Here is a 25,658-nt window from a genome sequence, read left to right on the forward strand (position 1 = left end):
GCAGGTGCTCACTGGGCATGGTTGCTTCGGTGAGTTCCTGCACCGGATCGGAGCCGAGCCGACGGCAGAGTGTTACCATTGTGGTTGCGACTTGGACACGGCGGAGCACACGCTCGTTGCCTGCCCCGCATGGGAGGGGTGGCGCCGTGTCCTTGTCGCAAAAATAGGAAACGACTTGTCGTTGCCGAGTGTTGTGGCATCGATGCTCGGCAACGACGAGTCGTGGAAGGCGATGCTCGACTTCTGCGAGTGCACCATCTCGCAGAAGGAGGCGGCGGGGCGCGTGAGAGACGCACAAGCCCGCCGCCGTCGAGCGGGGGCCAGGGAGGCGGATCTCGCCCTAGCCCTGGCCCTCTAAGTGTTTCGGGTCCCCCTCATATGTCGGTCTGGGGCCCGGCGAAGGGGGCCTAAGAAGACGACGTGCAAGCTGCTCTGCACGCGTTTTACGCAAGAGCATCCGGGTGATGGAAGGCCGGCTATCCTCGACCCACGCTGTTTCTGACCCAGCGGGGTATTTCGTAGGATAACCTATTCAAACCGGCGCCATCTAGGCGGGCTTCGGACAGCCTGCCGACCGAGAGGGCTGGTGGTCGTGGCGCCGACGATCGCTGGCCCGGCGTCCCGAGGGGGAGGGTGATGGGAGAGATGTGCTCCGCACTAAACGCTTCACTCTCCTCCCCTTGCCTTTTCATGAGTTCTGTCTCATGCGAGGGTTGGACGTTGGTTGTTGAGCGACAGGAGGTTTTAGTCGGTTCGACTCCGACATGCCCCACCCTCCATCCCCAGTGGAGGGTGGGAGTCCGGCGATTTCCTCTTGACAAAAAAAAAAAAAAAATGCATGCGTGTGTGTGTCAAATACATAGTAGTTGTGTAATGTTTTTTTTATTGGTTCAATCTATTTTTTATGCATAATTTAAAAAAATATTAAGATTTTGTACTCCTTCTCTATATTCTCTATAAGTCTGGGATATTTTATACTCCTCCGTCCGCGCAATTTTCGTAAAAAGGGATAGAACGTTTTTACTTCACGTATTAGTATAGATTATGACAATACAATAATATTAAACAAGCCGCATCCACCTGGGATTTTAAACGAATCTGCATGGTAATCAGAGCCACTAAATACTGGACCAATAAAGCTCAAATTATCTTAATCATTAATATGAGATCGTGCTTAAGGATAAGACGAATATTCAATTCTGAATAGACAGTGCTTGCCTCTGTAGGCAGAGCTACCGCAATTGTTGTCATTCAAGTACTCAAGAAATACTACACTAGTTTCTCCATTTCAAACAGATTAATTGACAGCGCTTGGCGGAATTCTGTAATTGCTTAACAAGGAATCTAGTTTCACTGATTCTCTAGCTTTCAGTAAATCATCTACAGGTAATCTGAGATATGTATTGTAGACTTAGCTTCCTCTCCTCCTCCTCCTTGCGTCGGTTTCCTCATTACTGAGGGTCGTGGTCATGGCCTTGAAACAGATTGTTTTTTATAGTGCACCGCCATCTGTTCCTATCTGCAGCTGAGTGCAGAGCATCGTGCACTGTGGTATCCAGGGCTGCACGAATCTGGCTCGTCCAACGGGTCGGGTTCCTGCCGCTTAGTCGCTTGCCCTCGACCTTTCCAGTGACCATCAATTTACTTAGCTTCCAAAGCCAGGAAATAAATACATAGATTGCAATAGTTCACTTAATTCTGTATTGCTTTATTTGTAACTCCACTTGTACAATCTTTAGATGTCTGCTCACTACAGAATACACTGCTTTTTTTTTAAGGGATTTTATGACCTGGTAACTAAGATCTTTAAGTCATGTCTTATTTTAATTTATATTCTTATTTTTATGGAAATTCATAATATGGAGTGAAATGAAATGAAATAAGGATGATTACTTTTAGACATTAATCAACAGTGATGAAATTAGGTGAAATGAGATGAGATGATATGGGATGAAATTTAATCTCAGTAAAATGGTGGTCAGTTACTGAGATTTTTTCAAGTGGACTTTTTGGAGGATGCCGCTTTCTCTCCCGTTTTTTCAGACTACCGCTTTTTTTATTATGTCACGTCCTCACTACTGCTATTGCTCTCACCAACAGTGTTGCTATTAGGCAATCCGAAAATAGCCTTAACTTTAACATGATAAATTTTATTTTAATTATCTTGCAACAAACCTTACAGTATATTCATTCGATCCAGATCCATATTAAAAATTAAACTGAAAATTTTCTACAGTGAATGGTTCAAAAAACGAACGTCGAACTCACGAAAAAGTCTGGTATTTAAATTCGGACAGTATAAGTATACAACCGGTTTTTCGGGCATCTGGGGCGGCCCGGTACTCGTCATCCGCTCATCCGGCTTATCCGGCGCGAGTGGGGCTACATGCAGCACGGCAAGTGCCGCTCGACCGATCAACCGGATAATTTCAACAGCTGAACGTGATTCAGCGAGAGAGATTCAACGCACAAAACGCCATTTTGAAAACGTGATTTCGTCACTGTCACTTAGTTGCATGACCCTTTTTTTTGTTACACTGAGCTTTTTGAAGCTTTATTAGTAGCCTATACACGATAATGACGCGTTGACTGTAATATAATACTTTTAAAGGATGACAGGTGGCGTATAAGTAGTTTTTTTTTTAATAAACAACATTATTAATATGAACAACTTTTTAAGCCATTCCTTTTTGTGTTTATCCATAAGGAAGGATTGCCGAATTAGAAACCTCAGAGGCTGTGATATATTAGCTTTTTGGTAAAAGTCTTTGGTAAAACACAAGACGAGCACGCGACACACATGACGTCTAGTGGTTATTGGAGCCCACGGATATCACCATTCATCTTGAAATATGAGATTGAGACAATTGTCTTTATAATAATGTATTATTAATAGTACACCGCAACATAACTGCTGTATCTTTATCTTTTCCAGGATTTCTGTTAATTAAACGGTTGTCTGGAAGAAATCGCTTTTGGCGATAAAACCGCATATTGTACAAATGTATCTGCTTGTTAACTATTTTCTAACGTTAATTGTGTTTTGATGTAAAGTAGTGCTATGCCGGTAAGAGTAACGCCATCTATCGCCGAATAGTCAAACGAATATCAAAGGATGTAGTAGCACCTAGAACGTTCAAGAAGTGCAACGCCATCTATTGTCAGATAGCGGAAACACAATACTAGAGATGTGTGGAATATTCTCGATAATTCTAGGGATGTGGTATCGGCTTTAGCGGCTTTAGCGCTGCACTACACCAGGCAACTGACCGGAACCGATGGAGGCTGGCAGTCGACAAGTTGAAACGGAGTCACGATCCACAGCAATGAGGGAGCGATGGAGAAGAAAGGTATTGGCTATAAAAGCGTTGCAGAGATGGCATGAAGTCAGTTAGTAATCGGAACAACTCGAAGCAAAACAGCGAACGGATCACCTGAAGCGAAGCGGAAGAAGCGAATTTATAATTTTAAAGTGTTTGTTGAGTGTTTTAAGTGCTAATACAGTTTTTAAGTTTTACTTCGGTGGAATTTAATTTATCCCGAACCCCAGCGCGTAACAGTATGTTCTCTCTCTCTTCTGTCTTTATTTATGTTACTACTAGCTGATTGTGGGGAGAGAGGCCACGTAGTATTGTAGCTTCACGATTTATTCTAGAACTCATTCTATAGGTGTGGGGAAATTACCAATAGAACATCTACTATAGAGCGCATATCATTGCTCAGTAAATCTAACGAAGCTTTAAACCTTGTCGTTCGGAATCTTCGTATATGACTATCTTTTTTTTTAAATCTTAGATGGGTGGACGAGCCCACCTGGTGTTAAGTGGTTACTGGAGCCCATAGATATCTACAACGTAAATGCGCCACCCACCTTGAGATATAAGTTCTAAGGTTTCAGTATAGTTACAACGGCTACACCACCCTTCAGACCGAAACGCATTACTGCTTCACGGCAAAAATAGGCGGGATGGTGGTACCTACTCGTGCGGACTCACAAAAGGTCCTACCACCAGTAATTACGCAAATTATAATTTTGCGCTTTCGATTTTTATTACGCGATGTCATTCCTTCACCTTGGAAGTCAATCGTGAACATTTGCTAAGTACGTATTTTATTGGAAAAATTGGTACCCGCTTGCGGGATTCGAACACCGTTGCATCGCTACATAAGAATGCACCGGACGTCTTATCCTTTAGGCTACGACGACGACATCTTGAAAATCTTGTTAGTGCGATTCAGGTTTTCGTCTGATTTCTTGTATTCCATTTCAGTTTCTATTACAGTATCTATGGAAGACAGGGAACAGAACGCAACCAATCTGAAGCACGAACTTTTACAGTTTCTTTAGAATCTCAGCACAAAGCTCTTCGTGTAGGGAAGCTTTTAGTAAATTAAAGCTTACTGCCTTAAACTTTTAATGCTCGTGCTTTTAATTTCTAGGAAAGTGTTATATTTTAACATTGTCAGTTAAGAGATTAGTTTACAGTGAGCAGGATTTTGAATTCATACAACATTGGATTTTAAGGTGGTAGGTATGGCAAATAAACAGTTAGTATACTGGTCACTGTTGGTTGGCCCACACGAGTATAGTACCACCATCCTGGTTATTTTAGACACGAAGCAGTCTTAAGTTCCGGTTTGAAGCTTGGTATAAATATTATACAATTTGACGGAGCAACTGGTTCCATGGTATTTTTCAAATAATAACGTCCCTTTATTTATTTTTTATTGCTTAGACGGGTGGACGATCTCTCGGCCCACCAGGTGTTAAGTGGCTACCGAAGTTTAACAGTACAACGGCTGCCTCACAATTCAAACCGAAACGCATTACTGCTTCACGGCTGATATAAGCAGGGTGGTGGTACCTACCCGTGCGGACTCACAATACGTTCTACCACCAGTAAAGACATTCATTATTATGATTTCCTTCTATAGTGACAGTAATTAAAACTTACTTTTCCAAACAATTCCACTTATTGAATTTCAAGTGTACCACAATAACAACAGAGTGCTCCACACCGTTTGCCTGCTCGAGCCGGAATATATGCGACAATAGCACGGGAGTAGCTTAGTCATTAATTTTCTTGAATACCGTCTTAAACAATGCGTTGGACTTATAACAGCTAACATTAACACATCTTAGTTAAGTAAATAGCAGTGCTGCGCCGACAAATATAACACGTTTCACGTCTCAAAGTGGGCGGCAGTTTTAATTTTTGAAGTGAAAACTTCTTTAGAATCGTTGTGATTTCAAACCGGATGCAACGGAAAAAACGACAGGTAAGAGACACAAATACAAAAATGTGTAGGATGAAGCCAGCAAAGAATGAGACAGAAATATACATACTATTTAATACAGCGCCATCTGTGAGATTTTTTAATACTAACGTGTGTATGAAAGCTCTTGTAGTGAATTTTAATTTAGGATTATACGTGAAATTAAAATATCAATTCACAGAGGGCGCTACCTTACAATTATTTACTAATGACAAAATTTTACATATACTTAAGACGTTTAGGATAATTGTATTTTAATTTTGGAACGTTTCACTTCTACCACGTGTGAATTGCACACATGTATTTTTTTCTTCCGGTAACCACTTAATAACACCAGATGTATCGTGAGCTTGCGCATCGTTTTAGTGTAATATAGAAAAATCAGAAATAAGAAATAGTTAAAAACAGATACAGACAGACACCAATTTTATGCAATAATAAATCTAAATTATCTTATTGCGGTGCTTATACCTATTAACAATTTTTTTCTGATTACCCGACCTGCGAATAATTCAATGTAAGAATTTCTGACTTCGACTTTTTATTTTTTATTGCTTTTGTAGCATAGACCTATATAGTAGGGACACGACATATTGTTCTATACGTACAATTGCTTATATAAATAGCACCCATTTTGAAGGCACATACATAAACATATATCTATCTCGTTCTTACTCAGCACTTTAACTCGCAGGAAAACAATATAACAGTATTTCAGTGCGTACATAAAATGAAACATGAATATACGTAAATATCTCCGTCTCCGTCTAATGAGGCCGAAAATCCGCCATGTTTAGCGCGCCAAATGTCATTGTCACGTCAGTTCGGCCGTCTGTTTTGGGTTGTACATTGTTTATTGACTTTGATATCGATTTAATATGATTGATTATATAAAATTTCATAATTTATCATGCTTAAAACATACAAAAATAATAATTAAAACGTATTTTATAGGATCTCAAGAAAGTCGATGCCCTAAAACTATTATCTATATGTATTTAAATTCATTATGGAGCCCTCATCCGAAAAATCCATTTTTCGGTCGGAATCTATTGATCATGACACTAATCATAAATACCACTTTAAAATATGTCATCAAAACATATTTAGACATTCTGTTTAGATATTTCGGGAAAAAGGCTACCGACAAAATCTCTTCGGAACTATTTAAATAAAATAGTTTTATTCCGCAGTGAGTAAAACACTCTTGTAAATTTGTTAAATATTTAATAATTAAATGATTTTAGAGAGGAAGTCACAAGGAATGACGTTTGTAATTAATGAATAAATGTTCTGTAGGTGTTTTTTTTTTCACGCGGTCCCTTGATAAGTTTAAAATTTGAATCACTCTCAAGCGAAAGTGATTCAAATGGTGCGGCGCACCTTCCTTGGGGTGCGCTGCGGTAGTATGTTACGGACTTTAGAGTCAGCAAAACAATTAAAATAGATTGTTGTAGTCTAAGAAAAACACGTACTCAAAATACGATAACATTTAGCATGCTAGAAATGGGCTGATGGCTTTGAACTACGCCATATCTTTATGTTTTGCGACAAACGACAACTTTATAAAATCAGTGTAGCAACTTTTAAAAATCATCATATCGTTTACTTGGCAAATTCGAAGGACGAACTTGTCTTAGATTTCACCCATCTAAATCATATCATATTTGCACATAACAATATACCTACTTACTTCCCATTAAAGTATAAATTCTACAAATAAATAATACTCAACAATATTTAAAATAAAATGAGCCAAGAACGATTATCGATAAAACCTGATAACATTGAAATCTTTTGTAACAGCACTAAAGCCGCCATGTTTTGTGGCCAGATGACGTCACAGTGGCACGAAATTTTGGTTGACGTTTCATTTCCATAGGTTTCCTACTTCATTGTTTTGTAGGCAGACGAGCATACGACCCACCTGATGGTAAGTGGTTACCGTCGCCCATGGACTTCAACAATGCCAGGAGCAGAGCCAAGCCGCTGCCTTATTACACATCAGTTAAATAAATACGATTAAAAATATCCGAATACTTAAATTATAATAATATGGTCCAAAACATTTCTCTTGATAAAATAAATGAACCCGCTAATCAAATCTGTAAACATTTTAACTTGAAAATTTATGAAAAATAAAAATATCTTTTGTTTTTTTATCCTCCCGCTAACAATGTCAAGAATGTCATGTGTCACTTACAGCCGCTGGGTTTTCATAAAGAAATTCATATCTGCTAAAACAACGTTATTTTTTACGGGCAAGAAAACGTATTTTGCTCGAGATAAAATTCTAATCGTGTAAATACATATATTGTAAAATGAATATTCATCGTCATGAATTTATATTAAGTGTACCGAAACAAAAAACGAAACTCGTAATTGTCACTCAGCTCTATTATAGTCTGTACTTTGAGCCTGAGTGAGTAGGACAACTTACCAATGGTCATACACTCACCGACAATAACTGACGGACCAGTCAAATGCCCAACCATTAAAAGTGTATCATCCGGTTAAGAAATTTAATTTATTATTCTCATTATGTTATTATCTATATATATTATAAAAATGAATTGCTGTTCGTTAGTCTCGCTAAAACTCGAGAACGGCTGGACCGATTTGGCTAATTGGCTAATAATAAATTTGGTCTTGAATTATTTGTGGAAGTCCAGAGAAGGTTTAAAAGGTAGATAAATATGAAAATGCTCGGATTAAATAAAATTAACAATTTTGTTTTTCCTTTGATGTCCCCCGTCGGACGGATTCCTTTTGTTTGTTTTAAGTTTATTTTATACAAAAGTTTAGGTCTTTTATTTATCGACTGAGGCACTACGAAGTATGCCGGGTCAGCTAGTTGTCATTAAATTATTATTGTCATTATATTATCTCCGAAGATTCGAATTGTTCTCTAGTCCTCACGTATGACTAAGGAATTCTAAGGTGTTTTTCGACGACATTTGAATATTGTGATGCTAATTTCCGTGTAAAAACAAACAATAAATATGTAAATCTTGACTTTTATGTTCTTTGTGCATAGAAACAACACAGTAACTTGAGGCCTGACTTGTTTAACTTGGTAGGTAGGTAAGCGCCGACAATCTTCCGCACAAAGTCCTCTGTAAAGTTTTTTAAAAAGAGTCTAGTTTTTATTTATTTATTTCGCAGACATAATAAAAAGCTATTTTTGTTTTTTTTTTTAAATAGAATTTCTTTGTGTATGTTTGCATGATGTCGAACTGTGTTTTTAAAAATGGATAAAATTAATGTTCGCGCGGTCATATAATATCTCTGTTCGAATATATTTTTTCTACGGAGTTGGTAAATTAAGACTTAAGAACAACACTAGAGGTTCATGCTCCTCCATATTTTGTGATTATGGGTTGGTGTGCAGAGTTCAAGCGAGGAAGTTCTTCCATTAACGACGAACTCCACATGGGACGCCCTAAATCGGTAGTGACTGAAGAAATGATTAAAAGAGTTGAAAACATTGTTTTGGCGGGTCGTCGTGTTACTGTTTGTTTTATAACAGAAGAAATGAAGATTGCTATAGTAAGCGTCCATAATTTTATACACAACCATTTGGATATGAAAAAGAGTCATCGCGTTTGCCCAGAATGGTTTTTTACGCGCTAAAACAAAGGAGACTGAGAATTTCAGCAAAACTGAATGGGATTGTTACAACAAGATCTTGATCGATTTTTCGCTCAGTTCAAAACTATGGACGAAACATGGCTTCACCATTATGACCTAGGAAACGAAAAAACCGTCCACGGCTTGGAAGAGACCGTCATCTACAACTTCGAAGAATTGAAGGCGATTCCGTCCGTCGGTAAGTTAGGCTGTTTTTTCTAAGACAACTAAAGGGTGGTAATGATCGAATACTTTAATCATGGAGCGACTATTACGGGGACTTTGTACGCAGGACAAATAACAAAGTTGCGTGAGGAAATACGCAAGCAATAGCATGGCAAGCTCGTTAAAGTTGTTTTGTTTCACCAAGATAACGTCCCCGCGCGAGTTGCGATGGCTACATATGCACCAGTCCTAGCTCCTAATAGTTTCTACCTATTTCCGCAGTTAAAGGAACACCTCATTGGCCATAAATTTGAAGACGCAGAAGTCGCCGCGCTACACGATTTTTTAGGGATCAGGAAGAACATTCTTATAAAAATGCCATTTTAGATTTTGAAAAAAGAGACACATAAGCCTCAAAGATCAATGTGTCAAAAAATAAAACAACTTAATAAAAGATAATTGCTTTATACTGATCATCACTTTTTATTGAACACCCCTAGTATGAACTTTATTTTGATAATTTCGTAAACCAAGAGCTCATTAGGAAAACTGTCTGCTTTGTTATTATAGGCTTGAAATTCACCAACAAAAATATGTAAATGTAATATCTGCAAAACAAATGTTCATAAAATAATATTCGCATGTACACAATTTACTTCGAATTAATTACGATTGATATAAAATGAATTTCGAAAGAGAATCGGGTTTGGATGTTAACGAGTTAACTCGAGACTCTTGTGTGTGTTTTTTTTGCGAACCTTACCATTATCGAAATAGCTCATTTTACAGTGGAGGGGACCAGCGAGTTCATAGGCGGTTAATGAAGCCTTTGTCATGAAGCTAGAGATTGAAGCTACAATCGTATTTTAGCAATGACTGTCTCACCCCTTAAACACGGTTGCCTGATGGATTTATGGCAGAATAGGACTGAACGATACTAATTCTGGTAGGCAGCGGCTTGGCTCTGCCCCATGGCATTGCTGAAGTCCATGGGCGACGGTAACCACTCATCATAAGGTGGGCCGTAAACTCGTCTGCCTACAGGGCCCACAGGGCAAACTAACCGGTGTTCAAAACACGTGCATACGATCAAGTTACATGGAAAACTCGTACTGTCGCGTCTTGTAATAACTAAATAGCGTCATAAAAAAGTGCCCTGTTTTAACGTTAACACAATCTCCAGTCGCAAGTACGCATCGGCGGTAAGGGCACGCCGAGACGCAAGAAGAAGGTTGTTCACGTTACTGCGGCCACAGATGGCAAAAAACTGCAATGGTCGCTCAAAAAGTTGTCAGTGAACACAATTCCTGGCATCGAAGAGGTAAATATGATCAAAGAGTACGGTACTGTGATACACTTTAACAACCCGAAGGCAAGGCACAAGCGTCGCTGGCCGCGAACACGTTCGCGATTACCGGACATGGGGAGAATAAGCGAACCACGCTCTGCTACCATGTTGAGGTTTTCAATAAAAGGAGACCAGTAGTGTTCTTAGAAAATTATATTCAAGGAAAGAGGAAGGAGGAACCATGACAGACATTTTTATACAAGTAACCATAGATTAATATAAATCAGTATTATAAAATTACCATAGATTACAACAACAACAAAAATACAAACTCTTATTCAATCCATAAAACATGCGCTTAATGCGGGATTAACGGGATAAAAAATGATAATGCAACTGAAATCGCACGAACCACAGCACGTGTAGTTTGTCAAGTTTCAGCTTCTTGATAAATGGCTCATGAGTCTCAATCGCGGCTAATAAAATATTTAAAGGCACGCAAAAGTAAATGCTAAAAGTCAATTTAAAGGCATATCACAAAACGTATTTTCACCTGTTACCCGTCCGCTTAGTTCGCGCATGTCTACCAAACCAAAGTCGAGACAGTCCCGTGTCGGAGTCGTTACGGAGGCCACACGTTACATGTTGGCGACGATTCCCGCGAACTAAATTCAAATATCGAAATCGTAGCTTTAAAGAAATAATCAAATATAAATACTATACTTGTTTTTGTAACTGTATATTGACTTGAGAATCGTGTTTTTGGATTTTATTGACAATCTCATAAGGTTTTTTTTAAAGTAATTACTCGAAGATGTGGTGGATACTCCGACGTGCAAGGCTCACAGGCGCATCCCTGTTCAGCCAGGCGACGGGGGCGAACAATAACAACAGTGCCAAAACAGGTAAGTACATATGTAGCTAATAACTTTGACAATTAAAAAAAATCATAGGATTACTACTTACTGCCTTTGTCGTTTGTATTTCTTTAACCAATAAAATACGACTTGACAGCAAGCCTACTTATTTATAATCATTTTATGACTCTCTCAGCAATTTCACAAATTCGTTATTTTTTTATATTCTGACTAGCTTTTGCCCTCGACTTCGTCCGCGTGGAATAGTTCACAAATAATGCTTTATTTTAGAACAATTTTGGTTAACAAAATGTTATAATGAGCCAGCCAACTTTAACATATAGACATATGCTGTCGCGGACTTTCTTTTAGATATTTTAGATATTGTCATACATTATTTTAGGGAAACTTTAACCGTTTCTGTAACGCACGCAGCGGAAGCTCTTAAAAGGGAAAAAAAAAACTCCGATTTTAAAACTTTGTTTTATAGGTGCTCCGCTTGCATTGGTCTTACCAGGATGTTATATAGCCTATAGCCTTCCTCGATAAATAGGCTACCTAACACTGAAAATTTTTTTCAAATCGAACCAGCATTTCCTGAGATTAGCGCGTTCAAACAAACAAACTCTTCAGCTTTATAATATTAGTATAGATATCAAGTATTAAAAAAAGAATTTAGAAAGAAGTATTTAAAGTGATTTGGCGTTCCTACTGAATATTTAAGGTATGCTGACAAGCTGACGTATACAAGGTGTATGTATATAAGCATTGAAACTTCTAAAATCAAGTGTGACCTTATGTCACAAGACGGTCACATTCACTGACGTTGAGGACAGGAACAACCCTGTGAGCTCATTCACAAATATCTATGAGAGGATGGTCAATGGAACCTAATAGTTCTTTATAATTCTCACGAAGTTCCAGATTAGTGATTGTGCAGAGCGTGGACTGTATTTTGGAATGGTCGCTCCAATAAAGCTATATTCAGAGCGAAGGATTTTTATTTTTTGAAGTGAAACTTCTTTAGAATCGTTGTGATTTCAAACTCGATGAAACGAAAAAATAAGTCCATAGAGACACAAACACATAAATGTATAGGATTCAGCCGGCGAGAGAATGAGATAGAACACATTAGACGTTCTCGGTCTCCTCTTTGTGCGACTCTTCGTAGCATCCCCACTCGTCTACTAAACATTGTCCATATGTATGCTCCTGTGTAGTGAGATAGTCAGTATATCTATATCTATATCTTATTTATAAGTTTCACATACCGTGTGTGACTTGTACACACACACTTTTTTTTCTTTTAAGGTACAACACGTGCACGTACGACCAGAATCTTTATCTCTAACTGACATTAACTGTGTTGCCACACTTGTTAGTGTGTTCCCACATTCAAAAACAGTCATACAAAACTTCCATGTTTAGGATTACCCTAAACAGTGATAAAAAGTCAGGAAATTTCGTCCCAGGACCGAGAAATTCAACTCATCCCAATAGAAGTTTTGTAACTTTGGGAATATTAGAATTCTGAAGACCGAACTCAGTGGTGTGGATTAGGAGAGGTCTATGTCCAGCAGTGGACGATTGAGGGCTGATAATGATGATGATGAAGATATGCGTTTGGAGGGATTTTTACTTATAATTGGTGTCAAAAGTACTCTACTAAATAAACGATGTTATCGTAGATTTAAGAGATTTTATTTAGATGTATAATACCAGCGTACTAATAAGAGACAGAGATAATTACTTAGTAAGCGCCGCTGGTTATTCCCCGGGAATATCCCTTAGTCACTTTTCGCTACAACCACGGGAACAGATGAGTGGTACTATTCTACCCCAATATCACACAGCCGGGTAGGCTTATTGTCGTGTCGAGAACAAATTTGTTAAGAACTAGCTGACCCGGCAGACTTCGTAGTGCCTCAATCGATAAATAAAAGACCTAAGCTTTTGTATAAAATAAACTTAAAACAAACAAAAGGAATCCGTCCGACGGGGGACACATCAAAGGAAAAACAAAATAGTTATTTTTATGTAATTCTGAGCATTTTCATTTCATTTACTTCCACAAATAATTTAAGACCAAAATTAGCCAAATCAGTCAAGCCGTTCTCGAGTTTTAGCGAGACTAACGAACAGCAATTTATTTTTATATACATATATAGATAGCCCTACTAAGAAGAAGAATACTGTCTATCTTGGTTCTAATTATTTTAATCATACACCAAACGTTAACTTAGACATAATTTACATTTCCTGAAAATATAATAATAATTTGAATTAACCAAAAACTTAAAATACTTTTCTCTCTCATTGAAATGAGTCGATGTAATACAAGAAAGTTTTCAGCATTCTAAAGCGTCCACCGGAAAGCTCCGGAACAAAAATGAAGCTTTCGCATGCAAATTTTCTTCTTCGAAACATTTAAATTGGAGGAACTTGTTTCCATTTAAAGTGATAAAGTTTTGGGCAATTAGTGGGCATTAATTATTTAAAAAAAATAAGATGCGATTTTTTTTAATTATAATAAATGTATATATTAATAACTTATTGGAAATGTTATCGATTTTCAACATGCAGACACGGTCAATGGAATAAAAAAAGTGAAGAATATGCTTAAAACAATTTAAATCTGTGACATGGTACACTTTTCATCCTTCTATCAATGTCACGCGTTGATTTAATAAATAATTTCCATTTTTTTAACGACCTAAGTACAATACCTTAAAACTGATTGATTTCCGATTGTTAAACACCGCATTTACTTAGTCTGGCCATAAATACTATTACAATTAAAAATAAGCAAAATATTACATTTGAATTTGGAATTTGTCATTTTTATAAGATTGCTCATTAGGTTTTCTCATTTTGGCGCCAATACATTGTACAATATTTTGCGATATTAAAATGGAGTGGAATGATAAAGAGAACCAAATCGCTGTGATTGCATTACACAAAGTAGGTATGGAGCCAAATGCAATTTTTAAAACTCTCCATACGCTTGGTATTAGTAAAATGTTTGTGTACCGGGATATTAATAGGTGCAATGAGACCTCCTCTGTTTGTGACAGAAAAAGATCTGGCTGTCCACGTAGTGTTCGTACGAAAAAGGTGGCCAAAGCAGTAAGGGAAATAATTCGAAGAAATCCTGTCCGAAAGCAAAAGATTTTATCTCGGGAGATGAAGATAGCACCTAGAACCATGTCGCGTATTTTAAAAGATGACTTAGGACTTGCAGCCTATAAGAGACGTACTGATCATTTCTTAACTGATAATTTAAAAGAGAATAGGGTGGTAAAATCGAAACAACTACTGAAGCGGTACGCAAAGGGAGGTCATAGAAAAATTTTGTTTACGGATGAGAAATTTTTTACAATTGAGCAACATTTTAACAAACAAAATGACCGTATTTATGCTCAAAGCTCTAAGGAAGCTTCCCAATTAGTCGACAGAGTGTAATGTGGGCACTATCCGACTTCAGTGATGGTTTGGTGGGGTATTAGCTATGAAGGAGTGACTGAGCCATACTTTTGTGAAAAAGGTATCAAAACATCGGCACAAGTGTATCAAGATACAATTCTTGAGAAGGTAGTAAAGCCCCTTAACAACACCATGTTCAATAATCAAGAATGGTCCTTCCAGCAAGACGGCGCCAGGTCATAAGGCTCGGTCTACGCAGTCTTGGTTGGAAACGAACGTTTCGGACTTCATCAGAGCTGAAGACTGGCCGTCGTCTAGTCCCGATCTTAATTCGCTGGATTATGATTTATGGTCAGTTTTAGAGAGTACGGCTTGTTCTAAGCGCCATGATAATTTGGAGTCCCTAAAACAGTCCGTACGATTGGCAGTGAAAATTTTTCCCATGGAAAGAGTGCGTGCTTCTATTGATAACTGGCCTCAACGTTTAAAGGACTGTATTGCAGCCAATGGAGACCACTTCGATTAAGCTTTTTATACTTTAAATTGTTTTATATTTATGTATTAAATACTGTAGTAATTATGTACTGTAAAAGTAATAAATGTTATTTGCAATAGAATTTTTTTTTCCTTTGTCTCAGTATTTATGGCAAGACTAGGTACATACCGAGCTAATAAAAGCCTTTAAGAAACGGCATTTTCTCATTAATTTAGGCAATTACTTAATTACGTCACAGTCACAAATAAAGTTGTCTTTTTTTTGCCCAGGCACACGAATATTATTTTCTGCTTAAAAGATATTTGTAAGTATAGATTTTAGGCACGTACGTTTTTAAAATAATGTGAATGTGGTTATTAATTGTAGATTTGAGATCGGTTCAATATTTGATTCGAAGCGCTATTTACAAATAAAAAAATTATGTAGATTCAATTTTAAAGCGCGTATGGAACGCTAAATAAATGCTGAAGGTGGAATATTATAGCTAAAAATAATAAATGGTTAATGTGAATACGAGCTGCAATCGAAAAATGATTTAATATCTCTTCATCGTGTTATTAGATACCTTTTTTGAAATTCAAAACATTTTAAGAGCAAACCTTAGAAACTATACGCAATTAAATTCAAAATTAATTTTATTTCGAGGTTCTTTTATTGTTTTTATTAAATTATAATATGCTTAAAGTTCGGCCTTATATTTGCTATAAAATGTTTGGATAATAAATATAAAAATTATGGTTTTGTCGATTTCGCTTATCGCAACTGATGTTAGAGGATAGTGATAAAGGTCAGAAACTTTCCCTGAAATGTATGTGCAGTTTTCACTCAACATTTTCCATTATATTATGGGTGGCCTACCTGGTGATAAGTGGTTACCGGAGCCCGTAGACCTCAACTACGTGAATGCCGCCACCCGCCTTGAGATATAAGTTCTAAGGTCTCAGCATAGTTACAACGGCTGTCCCACCCTTCAAGCCGAAACGCATTACTGCTTCACGGCAGAAAAATGCAGGGTGGTGGTACCTACCTATGCGGACTCAAAAGTGGTCCTACCACCAGTAAAACATTATTAACGGGCTGCGATTACAATTGATTCGTGAAGCAGCTACCCAAGTTGTTAGGCCTCTCTCGAAGATGCTCGGACGGTTGTTGTCAAGCCCCTCCCCTTTCAGTTGAGTTACAGGCTCGCTGATATTTTTTTTTATTCTTTTTTATTGTCCTTGTAAGTAGACGAGCACACGGCCCACCTGATGGTGAGTGGTTACCGTCGCCCATGGACTTCAGCAAAGCCAGGAGCAGAGCTAAGCCGCTGCATACCGTTTAATACTCTCCACAAGCCTCGTTTGAAGAAGGACATGTCATAGCGCTCGGAAAACACCATGGAGCGGAGCTCATTCGATAGCTGGATGGTACGTGGCAAAAATACCTCTGGAAACGCACTGTGGATGACCGCAGTGGCTCCAGGTAGTATGGAGCCTCCAGGTAGTATATGTCTTGATGAAGCAACCTTAAGACCCTTTGGCCAATAGCAATCGAGAAAAAAAAAGAACCACGCCACGCACGAGTAACTGTCCCAGTTGTAAACAAACCAATTTGTATGGAGCCCGTAAAAATATCGTTACCGATATTTTTCAATTAGCTCACTCGTCGACGTCGGCCGATAAATCTTGCGTTACGACCGTGCTTGTGTTACAGCGGTACACGAAAGCGCGACACAAATTGTTTTTCATACATACGAAAAAACAAAAGGGGGTCGCGATGAAAATTAGATATATGTTGATGAATAGTGTGTCGGCGGATGAGTAATATCTTATTTATGTGTAAAGAAGCAAAATTTATTTTTTATTTTTAATAATTATTGTTATATTATAATACTTTGTGTATTAATTGTATGTATATTTACGGAGATATGTATGTGTGTATGTATATGTACATATATGTATATGTATTTCAATGGATTGGTACACCGCGCGTAGTTCGTTTCCAAATGATTCTTGTCCACCTGATGGTTGTCTGGAAGAGATCGCTCTTAGCGATAAGACCGCCAATTGTACTTTTTTGTTTTTAATGTATCGCACTGTTTATTTGTTTAGTGGTGTACAATAAAGAATACTCTCTCTCTCTCTCTCTCTCTCATATGTCGGAATTACCATTCTAACTACAACTAGTGGTCCCGCAGTAGTCGAAATTCGACTATAATGAAATGAAATTATAATTTTGAACATGATTATGATTCTATTGTCAAAGACTTTAGTTCTATAATCCCAGATTTCGTCAAGACTACACTATAGGCAAATAATATTAAAGATAAACACTATTAATCTATTCTCAATTTGACCACGGGCTTTAAGCAATAACAAAAGTTTGACAATAAACAAAGAGTATTTATCTGTGAGTGTGTGTGTTGTGTCAAATACATGGTAGCGTGTGTAATGTTTATTAATTGATTTAATGTGTTATTAATGCATAATTTAAATAAAATATTAGCATTCTGAGCTCCTTCTCTATATTCTCTATAAGTTTGGGAAATTTCATACTCCTCCATCCGCGCAATTTTCGTAAAAAGGAATACAAAGTTTTTGCTTCACGTATTAATATATATATTCTGGTTGTTTATGTAGCTTTACAAATGCCAAAGCTTAATCAATGACACGTGCCGACTAATGTTTACCGTCCAATGATTACTGTCCGTATGAATTAGGAATTTGAATATCGCGAGAACTGTACCGGCAATCTTTTAAATTGCTGACCAAAATCGATTCAGAATGAGTGAAGGCATCTTCCAATCCAGTTGTTCAATGTACGAGATGTCGCACCCCAATGATTTGAGAGTTAAAGCTGACTTACTGGTGGTAGGACCTCTTGTGAGTCCGCGCGGGTAGGTACCACAGCCCTGCCTATTTCTGCCGTGAAGCAGTAATGCGTTTCGGTCTGAAGAGTAGGGCAGCCGTTGTAACTATACTGAGATCTTAGAACTTATATCTCAAGGTGGGTGGCGCATTTACGTTGTAGATGTCTATGGGCTCCAGTAACCACTTAACACCAGGTGGGCTGTGAGCCCGTCCACCCATCTAAGCAATAAAAAAACCTACGAGTAGACACAATTCGTTTACTTACCTTCTGAAGTTCGTAAATGATCTAGAATAAACAAACCAGAAAACTAATTGACACAAAGTCTGAGTATATCAATAGTTGTGTTATTTCTTCCACATGTACACTTCGTCACGAGAGCGAAGGTTCGGAAACTACGCACTGTATTCAATAAATTTGTCGTGTCCTCGGGGGACTGTGATAAAGTAACTATCTCTATTCACTGTTTGGTTATTTGGACCTAAGTTATTTATCGTGTCGACTGGTTCAATAGTCAATTAAGGATTTGTGACTTGACGAAGAGAAAGCGTAGTTGAAGTTATTGTTATTAGCGAGCAATTAGATCGACTGTTGGGTTAGTGCCGTCCATCAGGGACCCCATTCCCGGGTGGACTAAAATCTGGGTTAAAATCATCTGCTGGCTCGGTAGTTTCTCAAATAATAAATAAAATAAATAAATAAATAAATATTTACTAACAATTACGCCACGTTAATTGGTCCCGTGATAAGTTCGTAAAGAACTTGTGTTACAGGTACCAAATAACGGAAATAAATGTAAGATTTTTTATTATACACATACATATATTTAAGATACATCCATAACCCTGGAAAAGACATTTATATTTATCATACAAATATCTTCCCTTGGCGGGATTCGAACCCGCGACCCCCTTGTGTAGTGACCATGTTACTTACCACTACACCAAACGGCCGTTTAATGTTTCCGGCACCCATCATATAGCAGAAAATCCAATCAAGGGCCATTGACCGTTTTATAAATACCCTTAGTTTCTCTCACAGAGGTTTCTCTTGTCGACAAACCAGCTATTCTCAACCTTCAAACTGTATTATGATTATATTAGAGCGAACTCTCCAGGGAAACGGTTTCAATTACTCACACCGGGTTCGCAAAAAGTAAAGTGTAATGAAATCGTCTTGGAGCGCAGCGCAGCTGTGTATTCTAGGGGCAGTTACGTAGGCCAATTAAAAGAAAATACTATTCTCTTCTATTGTAAAATTTTTTTTATTGCTTAGATGGGTGGAAGAGCTCTCAGCCCACCTGGTGTTAAGTGGTTACTGGAGCTCATAGACATCTATGACGTAATGCGGCACCTACCTTGAGATATAAGTTCTAAGGTCTCAAGTATAGTTACAACGTTTGTCACTTCAAACCGAAACGCATTACTGTTTCACGGCAGAAATAGGCAGGGTGGAGGTACCTACCCGTGCGGACTCACAAAAGGTCCTACCACCAGTGAATTTAATATTCGGTCTTGTGTTGTTTCAACAAAACTTTAATCTACTTCAACTAATAGTCATGTAGGTTTTTTTCAGGTACTTTGGTATCCTCAGCTATTTCCTTAGTAGCGCGAATATTGCTAGCGTAGATGTTGTCTATTTCCACCGTCAAGTGATTATTATTTCCGGTACAAAGGGGAAGGCATTCTCGTTGTCATGTCGACGTGTCCTAGCCACCTCATATCATTAGGTACATCGTGATGTGGCCTGTTCTTATTACCTAGGAAAAAATGTCTCTGGAATCTTCATTTTCAAAGGCACCGGTTTGGTCGAGTAAAACTAGACGGGTATTTGCTTGGCATACGCCTTTCAGTTCTCGATGATAATCACATTTTTCCTTGTTCATATTTTTGAAAAGAATATAGAAATAATAAGATATTAATTAATAAGCTACCACGTGATACCACGTGTGCTCAGAGCTGCTTATTTATAATTTATTTATGTTACTGTTGGCGAGGAAGAGGAGGCAAGCAGTGGTGTACAAACGAAATGAATGTTTTATTTTCCTTCCAAATTATATTTGAAATAACGGCCGTGACAATATACAGGTACATAGGTGTTGTGCGTAAGGTTGCTGCGAGAGAAGTGTCGGTGCGGTTGCAGTAGTGCTCGTTGACCGATTTCTTTTTTTGGTAGTTTTTGTGCGCATAGACAGTTACAATGTATATCGTAAAGAAAGATTTCACCGGATTTCAAAATCGCACCGGAAGAAAATTTGTACCGTATGTTCCATGTGGAGTGCTCTGAGGAATTGTTCGAGATGATACCGAAATCTCGTTTTTACCATCGCACCGCCCGCCACCGGAGTAGAGTTCATCCATACTACCTGGAGCCACTGCGGTCATCCACAGTGCGTTTCCAGAGGTCTTTTTGGCCATGTACCATCCGGCTATGGAATGAGCTCCCCTCCACGGTGTTTCCCGAGCGCTATGACATGTCCTTCTTCAAACGAGGCTTGTGGAGAGTATTAAGCGGTAGGCAGCGGCTTGGCTCTGCCCCTGGCATTTCTGAAGTCCATGGGCGACGGTAACCACTCATCATCAGGTGGGCCGTATGCTCGTCTGCCTACAAGGGCAATAAAAAAAAACAGAACTTCACGTAATTCGTTCAAGTTCTAAGTAAGCTATTGTCTTCGTAAGCTACGAAATATGGCTTTCATAATTTAATGTTCCGTCACCTGAATACGCTACTGCTCAGAGACGAAAGTTTTAATTTAGTGTCATCGGCTGTTCTGTGAGATTCCGCCTTAATATACCTCCCGGGAGAGGATTATTATACCTGCTCTTTTTGTTTGTTTTGGCATTATAACAATATAAGATTCTCATGCCATCGTAAAAGTTTTTGCGTAAGTAGTATCGTATTGTAAGTAAGTAAAGGTCACTTTTTACGGTTTATTTAGTTCGTTCTTATTTGCTCTGTGTGCTTAGTGCGAGTTTTTTGTTAGAACAGCGCCCCTAGCGGCAAACGTTCCAACTCCATACAAATTTGAGAGATGAAGTCGTCGTGGCCTAAAGGATAAGACGTCCGGTGCATTCGTGTTGAGCGATGCACCGGTGTTCGAATCCCAGGCGGGTACCAATTTTTCTAATGAAATACGTACTCAAAAAATGTTCACGATTGACTTCCACGGTGAAGAAATAACATCGTGTAATAAAAATCAAATCCCCAAAATTATAATTTACGTAATTACTGGTGGTAGGACCGCTTGTGAGTCCGCGCGGGTAGGTACCACCACCCTGCCTATTTCTGCAGTGAGGCAGTAATGCGTTTCGGCTTGAAGGGTGGGGCAGCCGTTGTAACTATACTTGAGACCTTAGAACTTATATCTCAAGGTGGGTGGCGCATTTACGTCGTAGATGTCTATGTAACCACTTCACACCAGGTTGGCTGTGGGCTGGTCCACCCATCAAAGTAAAAAAATAATTGAGTTAGCTTTTACGCTATTGAGAAAGTTATAAAACTCGCACTTAATTTACCAAACTTACAATCAGTTTAGTAATACGTAATGTTAATAGGGGTCAGCTGTATAGAAATTTAGCGGAACCACCTTTACATACGTTGATGCTATTATGTTAGTGGTTAAACACCGCTGAATTGTTGCAATTCCTTAAGAAGTCGTATGGAATAACTGAGGCTCAATGGCTTAAAGAAAAAAAAAATTGTTCGACATTTTGCGTTATTGCAAAGAAAACGGCGAATATCAATCTGCTATAAAAATTAATAACGGGTTCGCAATATTAAAAAAATCTTTCATGGAAAACAAACATAGCGCTAATACACGTGCCGTATTCTGTTAAATATTTGCTCTGATTTAAATTTTCAGAGAATCAGGGAATTATATTCGAATGGAATGAGTAAATTATACTAAATTGTTGCTACAGCGTATCTAAAACACGATTTAAATATTATATATATTCGTTCTTCGTTTATTCTGTTATAATGATTTAGGTCGACGTCATTAAAATTCATTTAGCTCGATTTATTTTTGTCAACACTACAACATTTCAATCGCAACGCGTGAAACGTAATTTTCTCGCAATCTCTTTTTATTATTGTTTGTTCGGGTCAACGCAAATATAATACAAAAATGTATGTTCTAGTCGTGTTTGTACTCGACAAACAATAAATATTGATGGGAAAATAACAGTGGAAGAGAATTTATGTTCTTACAATTTCGGTTTACTTAAGACCGTTTTTTTTTTATGTGATTTTTTTGTTACTGCTTCGCTTCGCGTCCTCTTGATGTTGATTACTTTCCGGAGCCCATAGACATTTCAATCGGCCGTCTGGTGTAGTGGTAAGTGACATGGTCACTACACAAGGGGGTCGCGGGTTCGAATCCCGCCAAGGGAAGATATTTGTTTGATAAATATAAATGTCTTTTCCAGGGTTATGGATGTATATTAAATATATGTATGTGTATAATAAAAATATTACATTTATTTCCGTTATCTGGTACCTGTAACACAAGTTCTTTACGAATTTACCACGGCACCTGTTAACGTGGCGTGATTGTTAGTAAATATTTATATTTATTTATTAAAAAAAAAAAAAAAAAACTTCTTAAGCCACTATCCACCTTGAAACATGGTGTTAAAGCCTCAATTGTAATATGTAACGGTTGTCTCTACACTCGACGTAGAACTCACAACTGCTTCGTGGCAATAATAGGCAGATATAATATATTTGCAGCTGAGTAGCGTTTGTTTAATTATATTACACAGTCAAGAAAAGATCAATAATATTCAAAATCATATACGCCGACGAATAATCCAAACGCCAAACCATTTTTGAATCATTTTATCTGGAATTGAGTTCAGTTCTCGCCACGAATTCTCATTGATGTTTTCTACGGAATGAAAACGGGTACAAAGAAATGGTGATTTGAGTTTAGGTAAAGGAAAGAAGTCTCCTGGAACTATATCAGGTGAATAAGGTGGTGCCTCAATGGTATTTGTTGATTTTTTTGTTTGAAAAATTGCTCACAGTGATGGGCATGTGTTAAGGCACATTATCGTGAAACAAAAGCAAATAATTTTGATTTCAAAATCTGTAATTTTTCGCTGAATTTGCTCTCTTAAACGCCGCATAACCCTCAGATAATATTATTTACTTATCGTTTAACCTGTCTGTCAAGAGTTCCGATTGCACAACACCGCGATATCTATATATTAATACGTGAAGCAAAAACTTTGTATCCCTTTTTACGAAAATTGCGCGGACGGAGGAGTATGAAATTTTCCACACTTATAGAGAATGTAGAGAAGAAGTGCACGATTTTAATATTTTTTTTAAATAATGCATTAAAAGATACATTAAATCAATACAGAAAACATTACACACACTACAAACCATGTATTTGACATATTAAGTGTATAATCTATGTATTTGACGCATACACGGATGCATACTGTTTATTGTCAAACTTTTGTTCTTGACGTCTGTTGTCAAATTGAGAATAGACTAAATATTGTCTGTCTTTGTAAATATTTTTTATAGTGCAGTCTTGGCGAAATTAGTGATTATAGAAGTATAAAATACAATCATAATAGTGTACAAACTTACAATTCCTATTAATTATAGTCGAATTTCGACTACTGCGGGACCTCTAGTTTAAAGAAAACAGTCAACGTGACTTTGACTTTTCATCGAATTTGGCGTGGTTTTTTTCGGTTTCGGTTCAGTTAGATGGTGTCACTCCGAAGCTTGTTGGCTAGTTTGCATGTTAAGCACAGGGCCCTGAAGCTGCGATCATCATCATCAGCCTGCGGCAGTCCACTACTGGATATAGGCCTCCCCCAAAGCTCACCACTGAACGTAATCTTCGAAGCTGCGATATTTTAACAAATATATTTTTTTGTACGGAAACTATCGACATCTTGTAGCGGATGCCCCTAAACTTAAATGTTATTAAAGTTAAGGCATTTAATTACAGTGTAACTAAACACAGAAAATAAAAAAATAATAAATCATACAAGTCTTTATTTATTATAGACAAATTGATTAAATTTTATCAATTAATTTTATTTTAATTTTATAAATTATCAATTTATTATTAGTGATTTCTAAAAAATTACAAAATTGCCTATCTTTTATTTTATTTTTAATTAAGAAAAATACAATAAAGGAAAAAAATAGGTAATTTGTTATTGCCATCTACAGCAACTAATCAAAGCGAAGCCATCTAGTGGCCGACGCCCGTAAATTTTTGTTGCGTGCTTGAAGATGGCACCAGTCTCTCTCCGCCATATACATATATGTATATATTTTACAGTCAGAAGAATTGGGTATGCTAGCACGATCTACCCGAACAGCTTTTGTTATGCGTCTTTCCTTTGACACAACCGAGAAACCCTTTTTTACCCTTTCTTAATGCGATTAGCACAGTCGTTTCTATTCAATTGTGTTAAAACAATGATTTTAAATTATGTGCCCTTTTTTTAGTTTACTACTGTTGCAATCATATACATATTCTTTTGATACATTTAAATAGTAATTATAATATATATTGTTGTAATGTATAGTAATTTTATAATACTGATTTATATTAATCTATGGTCACTTGTTTAAAATTGTCTGTCATGGTTCCCTCTTCCTCTTTCCGTCAATATAATTGTCTATGAACACTTACTGGTCTCCTTTTATTGAAAACCTCAACATATATTAGTCCAAGTCTTTAGGCAATTTCAGTATCTTTCTTTTAGAATTACAAGCAGCATTAAATATAGGTATGATATATACAGGATTCATTTATTAAGAGTTCACGACCCACCTGGTTTTAAGTGGTCTTAGTTATTACAGTAAAATGGCTGCTTCGTCCTTTACTGGTGGTAGGACCACTTCTGAGTCCGCGCGGGTAGGTACCACCCCCTGCCTATTTCTGCCGTGAAGCAGTGATGCGTTTCGGTTTGAAGGGTGGGGCAGCCGTTGTAACTATACTAGAGACCTTATATCTCAAGGTACGTGATGCATTTACGTTATAGACGTCTATAGGCTCCAGTAACCACTTAACACCAGGTGGGCTGTGAGCTCGTCCACCCATGTAAGCAATAATAAAAAATCAAACCGGAATACATTACTGCTTCGCTTTTAATATCGGCTATCGGCTTCTAATATCTTCGGTCCCAGCTTTTAATGACTTCGGCCACCGACTCCCACATATTTCATTTGGTGATCTTAGTGATTTCGCATTTAGAATATATTTCGAGAACTGAGGTTATAAGATCCACCCTTAAAACCGTAAACGATGATGGCTGTGCGGTAGATAAATGGAGTAAAGATGTCGCGGAGACTCAGAATGCCACTAGTCAAACAGAAAAATGAAATCGGTGGAAATAGTTTTTTATAGTTATTTCATACGCCTTTTTCTTGCTGCTTTTATCTCACATTGTGAGGAGTCGGCGCAGGTTTCATCATGGTGCATAGGGATTTGGTATGACGGTTTACGACTGGCTGGCTGCCTGGCGTCAACCCTCTTTAGGTTATATCTCCACTAGTCCACAGCAACGGGCCACATGGCTCTTCTGTTTCTTCCATTGATGTCTCTTTCACTTCATCTGTTTTTGGTTCTGTGATTTTCATTTTATTATTGTTACGCCAGTAAGAGTAACGCCATCAATCGCCAAATAGTCGA

The 25,658-nt window shown here is 37.8% G+C and overlaps 2 protein-coding genes across 2 annotated transcripts in view; one reads left to right on the forward strand and one right to left on the reverse strand.

Moving 5' to 3' along the window:
- LOC101736572 (mitochondrial pyruvate carrier 1) overlaps positions 1-25,658 on the reverse strand; it is a 497,008-nt gene that overhangs the window by 218,933 nt on the left and 252,417 nt on the right. The gene's annotated exons all lie outside the window — the stretch shown is intronic.
- The window catches only part of LOC119628612 (uncharacterized), a 180,752-nt gene continuing 166,075 nt past the window's right edge, over positions 10,982-25,658 (forward strand). The window contains exon 1 of the mRNA XM_038011522.2: positions 10,982-11,265. Coding sequence (XP_037867450.1) covers positions 11,175-11,265 — 91 coding nt within the window. The 5' untranslated portion in view covers positions 10,982-11,174. The remainder of the gene's footprint in view (positions 11,266-25,658) is intronic.

This window comes from Bombyx mori, chromosome 6 (genome assembly GCF_030269925.1).
Source record: "Bombyx mori chromosome 6, ASM3026992v2".
Classification (NCBI taxonomy): domain Eukaryota; kingdom Metazoa; phylum Arthropoda; class Insecta; order Lepidoptera; family Bombycidae; genus Bombyx; species Bombyx mori.